The 9,066-nt window shown below is 35.6% G+C and overlaps 1 protein-coding gene across 1 annotated transcript in view; it reads right to left on the bottom strand.

Annotated features, from left to right (window-relative positions):
- fras1 (Fraser extracellular matrix complex subunit 1) overlaps positions 1–9,066 on the bottom strand; it is a gene marked incomplete in the record, with an annotated part of 260,581 nt that overhangs the window by 148,639 nt on the left and 102,876 nt on the right. The window contains 3 exon segments of the mRNA XM_014014601.1: positions 2,733–2,816; positions 4,697–4,830; positions 6,483–6,642. Of these exon segments, the coding sequence (XP_013870055.1) occupies positions 2,733–2,816; positions 4,697–4,830; positions 6,483–6,642 (378 nt within the window).

The following is a 9,066-nucleotide window of genomic DNA, read 5'->3' on the forward strand; positions in this document are numbered from 1 at the left end:
CTATGGTGTATAATGATGTGATTGTGATGCTGTAATTCTGAGTGTTTTATGTGCTGCAGAACAGGAACCTGCTGTAAAACAGCAATTATGCTGAGTCAGGTTTGATTTTTAGTAATCTTTTCCTGTTAAATAAATAAATCAAATCAAATCAAATCAATTTCAACACAACAACAGTTTTTATTTTCAGGAAAGGGTCAAACAAAAGCTAAACGTCAAAAAGCTGAAAACTGAGACAGAACGCAGCCAAACCCAGGAGAGAACACCTCGTCTTTAAAGAGGTCACTTTGGGGCTTAAATCTGGGTGAAAATGACTGAAAAATGTATCAAAATAAGTGTTTTACATAAGTTGTTATCAATAATTCTTGATTATTTTTTAGTTTCACCTATTTGTAAAAGGCTGATTAACGCTTCCAAACTGGTGACGTCACCTTTCCTCTTATCCACAGTTTCCTCTCGAGCTGTTGGACTCAGATTTATTTTCTACTGATACTGATCAAGTATTTATCGTGATATATATGGTTACAGTTTTCTATTACTATTGATCACGTGTCTATGATGATAAATCGTTATTGTTTTCTATTGATATTTAATCACGTGTGTATCGCGATATATATCGTTATTGTTTTCAAATATTGATCATGTGTCTATCATGATATTTATCATTATTTTCTTCTATTGATACTTAATCAGGTGTCTCTTGCGATAAATATATCGTTATCATTTTCTATTAATATTGATTACGTGTCTATTGCGATACATATTCAGTTTTTAATTTTTATTCATATTAACAAAGTGTCTATTGTGATACATATCGCATTTGTTTTCTATTGCTATTGCTATATTTATTATCTTAAATATAGTTTCTTTGTTATTAGACACTATACATGACGTGTTTCTAATAAAGAAAAGTTTTTTAAGATTCATCAGTGGTATGAACGCAATGAATTCATTAGATAAATGTTTATTGTTTTCTAAATATATTAATCAAGTGTCTATGGCTATATATATATATCTTTATAGTTTCCCTTTGATATTGATCTTTTGTCTATCGTGATATATATCATCAATTTCTATTAATATTGATAACGTATCTATCGCAATATCTATATATATATAGATATATTAATATAGATATAGATACAGTATATATAGGTATAGATATAGATATGTAGATATATAGATATAGATATTGTTTTCTATTGATATTGATCATAATTTTATCGCAATATATGTCGTTATTGTATTACCGCCAAGCCCTAGCCTTTCGTATATAGAGACCACAGCACCAACCACTGAGACACTGAGGCCTACAACAAACAACAGAAGACTGCGCAGTTTTAGCCTAAACTTCTTGAGGAAACAATCTTTAAACTGTAAAAAAAGCCAAACATGTGAGGTGTTTGTGTTTTTATTTCTGCTTTGGAACATATTCACCTTTAGACAATCTAAATGTCTCACTTCCTGTGTTCTTGTTTTCATCTGCCTACAAATTTCAAGTCTTGAATGTATAATCTGGGAAAATATGAGGTCAACTTCACGCTGATGTCAGATTTAATCTGAACTTCCACATCTCTCTCTGACTAAATGGTTGAATTAAATATTGACTTTAACCCTGGAGAATGCAAATGATTCATTATTTAAAGACCCTGGAAAGCTCTCTGTAAAGCTCTTTGAACATCTTTTTTTATCTGGGTAATTTATAATAATCTACAGAATCGTTCACAGAGGGTTAAAATTCAAACAGCTTCACCCGAACAAACGGATCAAGAGGAGGACGGGAAACGTGAGGTTCGTTTAACGTGAAAGGAGTTTCAGTCTTTGAAGACGGTCAAACACGGTGCATCATCCATGTGAGAGCTTCCTGAGAGGATCCAAACAGGCACTAGACATGGGTTTTTACGATGTAAAAACAAGTGTGCATTGGCTTGTAGCATGTCATTGCAGCATGGCTTTGCCTGCAGCATTGGACTTGCAGAATGAAATGTGACCAAGTTCAAATGTGTTTTCTACCAACTTGTGCTTGTCAAGTCAGCAGGTGTTTGTGATGATGGTAATTGTGTGACAATATGAAGTTTAAAGAGAATTTTAGTTAAAATTGCTGTTGGTGGGTTTTGAACCCTGATCTCCCACATAAAAGTCCACGGCATTAACCATTAGCCATTGGAGCTGTGGCAGAGAAGATCGCCAGGAGTTGGTTTGTATGTGTGCTGAAAGAGGCCACATTGCCAATGCAATTGTTGACACTAAACTTCAATATATCACAGCAATAGAGCAATATTAGGACAATATAAAAGTCAAACATCAAAATAGAGTCAGCTTAGTATTGCAACCACTGAAATATTGTGATTAAATATTATTAAACTATGTTTCAGTACTGAGTAGATACAGCAGGGGGCAGTATTGAACCAATATAAGGTTCCATTGACACCGATTATAAATTATTAAACATTAATATTTCAAAAACTATATGTTGTACAGGCACCAAAAGGCATGGCCATCATTGGGCACAGGAGCTTTGCAGGTATAAATTACAATGGCAGCTCTAGGACAAAGTATGCAGGAGGAGAAGCATGGCAAAGTTGAGATGACTTGGATGGGAAACGAATCACTATAGTGTGCATTGCATTGGCAATGCACACTGATTAACCAGAGCAGATCAACGGAGGAAACAGAGAGGGACCGGAGAGTCCGGAGAGTGCACTGCAGCCAGAGGACGGTCCAGTCCATCCTACCTGGTGCTGATGTCCAGCAGACAGACAGGGGTTGGACACACACTGAGGACAGCAGCGTCCCGGCTGGATCACCAGGTTCTCATGCTGAGGACAAACAAATAATCCTGTCAGATTAGGTCAGTGGTGGAGCTAGGATTTTTCTGAGTAAGGGGCCACAATATTCATAGAGGGGCCAAATCTTTGTTCAACATCCTGTCACACAAATCCACAGTTTTGGTAAGATGTTTACATTTAACCAGTCGCATATTCAGACACTTGTAATGTAATATATAGATATATTTTTAAAAAGGTACCACTTTACAATAAGGTTCCCCTTGTAGATAGTTTATAAAGACTTTATAGACAGGTTATTAATTCATCTGTAAACACTTTATAAATCTTTAATAAATGTTTATTATGCAGTATTTAAGGACAAGAAAGGCAAAACTGTCCACCAAATAATGAGACAAATCTGTTGTCTTTAGTCTCTGTTCTCCACATGTTTTTTGTAATTATTTCTATCATGTTTTTTTTTCTTTTTTTCTTTCTTTTTTTTCTCGTCTCTTCCAGAAGAAGATGCACCTGGACCAGTCCTGGACCAGTTCTTCTGTGTTTGTCTGTGTCTCTTTCCTGTCCTCCAACCAGCCGGTCGAGGCAGATGGTCTCCTGTCCTGAGCCTGGTTCTGCTGGAGGTTTCTTCCTGATTAGCAGGGAGTTTTTCCTCTCCACCGTTTGCTCATGATGGGAGACTGTGATGAAGTGATTCAACACAATCTGCTGCTTTCTTCTTTAGATCATTCTTATGTACAGTGCTCTGAGACAACATATGTTGTGACTTGGAGCTATATAAATAAACTTGAACTTGAACAAATCTGTTCACGTACATATTACATCTAAAGGTGCTTATTAAACATTTCACACTAGGTTACTACATTGTAAGCACAATAACGATAAGAAACACATATTTTATTTTATTAATATTGTACTGTATTACTGCATTATAAATATTCACAACAGTTAAAGTGAGACTTATCGTAAAGTGTAATACAGTACACTATTTATTAATGACAAATAAACATTTATAAAAGGCCAAAAGTTAGTCTTTAATTGAAAAATCATAATTTTTAAAACTTTGTGTTGATTATCAATATTTGAAATTATTGTTCAAACATGTAACTACTGTCGACAATGTTGATGTAGAAAAGTTAAAAAAAAACCATCATGTTAACATACCAAATAATCCCACCCCATCCAAAATAGTGTACAGTTTTACACTTTACGATAAGGATCCTTTTAATATTTGTGGATATTTATAATGCAGTAATGCAGTACAATATTACATGTTAAAATATGTGTTTCCTAATCATTATTGTGCTTACAAGGTAGTAAACTAGTCTGAAATTTTTAATTTGGAAAGAAACCGGTCTCGTTTTTAGTTTTAGTCTCCTTTTTTACCTTAATTAATGCATAATAAACATTTATTAAAGATTTATAAAGTGTTTACAGATAAATTAATAAGGGGAGCCTTATTGTAAAAAAAAAGTTTGCACAGTAAAGTCTCCTCACCAGTTTTCATACATTTTAGCACATGGATAAAATATTCTCAAACACACAACATGTAAGAAAATCCAGTCATCATTTGTCAGTTGAAAGACATTTTTTGCAGTTTTTTTTTTTTCAAATTTTCTTAAGAAGAGAAGAAGAACTCTGTCAGCTTGATTCATTTTGGACTTTACTATTTGACTCATTAGCACCTCTAGTGTTTGAACATGGAACTGCATCCACCATCATCACGCCCATGTAAAGGACAGATGAGTGACAGGACAGGGGGCCAATCAGATTTCAGCTGGGGCCGGTGCCCTTGTGGCCCCGCCCCTAGAACCGCCCCTGGATTAGGTCATCTAATCTCGTTTTTTTATCCACCTGAACGCAGATTTATGAGCAGGGAGCGTCGGGGGGAAATAAGATGAATCCGTGGAACTCACCGGTTTGCAGACCACCTGCTGACACTCGACCACTGAACACCGGACCCTCCCGCCGCTGCAGGAGCATCTGGAACACAAGCTGGGCTCCCACTCCTCGCCGTCCCTGTAGACCAGGCCCTGCCAGGCGCACGACTCTGACAATAAAAACCCAGTGAGTGAACAAAGAAGACAAACGGCGGGTAATGAGCCGGCTCTTCAAGCATCGTCTGCCAAGACATTCAGGAAAAATGTTTAATAATTAGCTGCTGGGATGTCTTACAGCCGCTCCACGACGTCATTAAATCAAATATTAACCTTTAGATTTGACGCTGCTGCTCTGTGAGTTTTAAAAACATCGTTGCCGGTGATTTTTTTCACGGGAAGAAAGTCTCTAAAATTCATAATTTACACCAACGATACGTCACACAGATTTGTTTGGTTAACGACGCTCAGCTAATTCTAATCTACCTTTGAAGTGAAGTTTTCTAACAAGAATAATTTCAGAAATAATCCTTTTAATTTCATTTTTAATTTATCGTTAATCTCTGCTGGCTGCTGTAAATCCCTCCGTATAATGCCGAATATCAAAAGCTTGAATTCCTCCTTTTGAAATAAATCTAGTATTTCTGATGACATCCATTTAATCAGTAAAATCTAAGTTTTCAAACCCTAAATCACCAAATTTTAACAAACTACGAGTTTCATGTGCTCCCTGTGCAGCTGTGGGTTTTCTTCGGATCTGATTTCCTCCCAAACTCTTAATTTAGATCAGAGGTGGGCAATCCTGGTCCTGGAGGGCCGCAGCCCTACATGTTTTACGTTTGTCCTGCTCCAACACACCTGATTCAGTCACTGATTTACCCTCTTAGTTCTGCAGTACGGAGGACCAAAACTGACATAATTATAAATAAAAGCAGAAATATATAAATAAACCACTAAATAAATAAATACACTTAAAATGCACCAATTCAATTAAAAAAGAACTTCACCTCATGTTTTGTAATTTAATTCTCGTTTAATTGATATTTTTTAACACAAATCAAATTTGACTGTTTTTTAAAATATATGTTTTTCAGTTTTACTTTTTACTTGTTCATACATTTGTCTCTTAAATGTTTAAAATGAAATATTTTTATAGTTTTGTCCCACAAGTTTTTTTTTATTTCGATGTGTTGCAGGCGTGTGCTGCCTCAGTTTAGCTTAAAGTTTAGTTAAAAACAAAGGTACGGGTAAGTTTTTCTCCTTGCCTTGGTTTTAAACTAAAATTTAAAGACTTGTGGGAAAAATATAAAAATAATTAAGTATAAATATTTAAGACACGAATGCATGTAGAATTTAAAGGAAAAACAACAAAATATGTATGTTATAAAACAGTAAAATTTAAATTATGTGTTAAAATATATAGACTCATTTATACTTACCTGGAAAAATAAATATTCAAGTCATTTCAAACAAAAAACATGAGATAAAGTTCTCCTTTGTTATTTTAATTGGTGCATTTTTAATGTATTTATTTAGTGGTTCCTTTATATAATTCTGCTTTTATTTCTAATTATGTCAGTTTCGGTCCTCCATACTGCAGAAACCTGATAATCATCCAATCATATCAGGTGTGTTGGAGCAGAGAAACAAGTAAAACAAGCAGGGCTGTGGCCCTCCAGGACCAGGACGGCCCACCCCTGATTTAGAGCTTAAAACTTTAAATTATGTTCATGTTTTTCATGTGTCGGTTTGTTTTTATTTAAAAAACTAAATAAAATAATAAAACTCCACCAAACGGAGTTTGTGGAATTATTTCGTCCCTCACCTCCCCCTCCAGCACACTTGGGGCAGCAGTCCCCCGCGGGGACGAACAGGGTCTGATCCTGGGAGCAGGTGGGCTGGGGACAGGTGTGAGCGCTGCAGGACACGCCCCCTCTGGAGCAAACGCACTCGGAGCAGGGAGAGGGACTCCACTGGCTGTCGTGCTGCGGGAAGAAGACAAACAAAGAGACAATCACACTGAGAGGGAGGCAGAGAGATGAAAAAGTCTGGTTTGATCTCAGAGGAATGAAAACTTTGTTAAATCTGACGAGATGAGAAATAAAGAGAAAACATTCACTCTGAGCGCGTTAGAAAGGTACAAAGAGACTTTAAAATCAGCAGAAAACATTAAAAGACAAGTGAATGTGAACATATTTATTACCAATGAACAAGAAGTAAAAAAAGAAAAGTCAGCTCCAGTAATGGGATTAAATTTTTGGCTAAGCTATGCTAACTGTTAGCCTGTTGGTTTTCTTTCTGAACTTTTCTTCATGGGTTTTATAAACAACAACACTCTAGTAGCAGAATTAAAAAAGGTCTAAAATAAGCAAAAAGGTAAAACTGTTGCCCTTTAAGGCAGGGCTATTCAACTGGCGGCCCGCGGGCCACATCCGGCCCCGAGTGACCAAAGTTCGGCCCGCCAATTGTTTCATTCATCTCTTAAGCCCAAACTCCCAGTTTTTTACTTTAATTACTCCAAGTTCTTTTAGTTAAACATAGACATGTTTGGTATCTACAGAAACGTCGGAAACTTGGCTAGAAGCTGGTAAAAACCATTTCTATAAACACTCAAGGCAGTTAAAACTACAAGTAGTTGAAGATAAAATGATAAAAGTAAAAATAAAATTGGTTTAAAAATTTGGCAAGTCAGAGATGTCAAAATATTATTTGTGTCAAATAGGAGGCAGAATGTGCTTTTTTTTATAATGTTTGATTATCACTACTTTTATAGGGTTCTGTATGTTGTATTCATGATTAAATACAGCAAAATAAACTAATTCAAAGGTAACTATATATAATATTTTTGTAATACTTGGTTTATTTTAATTGCTGGATGTTCGGCCCCTCAGCTGTTGACCTGCAGTAACTGTGGCCTCTGGAGAGATTTAGTTGAATAGCCCTGCTTTAGGGATTCTTTTTCTTTAGAATTTAAAAGTGCCTGTGACATGCCTATCCATCAAATACAAAAAGCAAAACACCTTTTTATTTTAGAAACCTTGCATTATACATGTGATTTTACATATTTTGTCACATAACTGGCATACTGTCTCTTAAACTTGGCTCAGCCAAAGTGAAACAGGAAGTGACGTCAAAGGGGAACTCTAGGTAAGAAAACTCCCTGGTCTTTGTTTATTAAAACATTATGTGAACTCCGACTCGTCTTCATCTCTCTGATGACTCAAAATAATCTAAAGAAACATCAAATTCTTCTCTACAGTCTGTGTCGTTAACCATTTTATCAACGCTCTGTTCACAAGCAGATGTCACTTCCTGTTGTTTCACATTCAAATATCTCAATAACTGTTCATCACAGCAGCGGGAATTAATTTTTGCGATATGTTATTAATGTTATCCTTCCAATAATGCATTTATATTTACTCCAAAAGTTTCATGTCACAGGCACTTTAAATTGTGCGTCTGACACAGTTGATGTAGCTAATGTTAGCAACGGTTTTTAATCAACCTTAGCACATCTTTTTTCAAAGTGTAACATTGTTGTTAGTGTTCTCGTAGTTAATCCACATCAGATTAACTCTGTCAGTACAAATCAAGATCTATGGTGCTGCTGACGTGACATTAAGGGACGATTTCTTTTATTTTGTGTTACATCGCAACACTTAGTTCCCACAAAATCATTTTGCATTACTTTGCAATACTGTTGTGTTATCTCGCAATATGTTGCATTCCCACACAGTTCTTTTACCTTCCCACAAAATACTTTTGTGTTAAATCATAACAAATTGCAGTCCCATACAATACTTTATATCACATAACTTTTGCATAACCACACAATTTTTTTTTTGCATTCCCACAGTACTTTTAAGTTCCCACACAATACTTTTAAGCTACCTTACAATACTTTAACATTTCCTCACAATAGTTTTGCATTTCAAAACAATACGTTTTGCAATAATTTTGTGTTCTGAAACTACTTTTACCTCACCTGACAAAATATTTGTGTTCTCATGTAGAAGTTCTGAAGAATTGCCAAACCAGACTAATTCTTGCAAGGGCTGTGTCCTACTGAACTAAATATTATTTTTAAATGCAGTTCAGTGATGCGACGTGCTTTTTGGCGAGCACAGACTGAATATCTTATATTTAAAGCCAATTTCATTAAAAAATAAAGCTCCACAAATCTCAAAAATGGGTGTCATCTTTGTTCCACTGCTGCCCTTTTCTGGTTCAGCAACAATCCTGAAAATATTGAGGTAACACAAAAAAACACCATAAAGATGGCCGCCACAACTAACCAACATTAGCAAACAAATAAAACAGCTACAGCGGGTAAAATAAGTATTGAACACGTCACCATTTTTCTCAGTAAATATATTACTAGAGGTGCTAATGACATGAAATTTTCACCA

The sequence above is a fragment of the Austrofundulus limnaeus genome, unplaced genomic scaffold, assembly GCF_001266775.1.
Source record: "Austrofundulus limnaeus strain Quisiro unplaced genomic scaffold, Austrofundulus_limnaeus-1.0 Scaffold117, whole genome shotgun sequence".
NCBI lineage: Eukaryota > Metazoa > Chordata > Actinopteri > Cyprinodontiformes > Rivulidae > Austrofundulus > Austrofundulus limnaeus.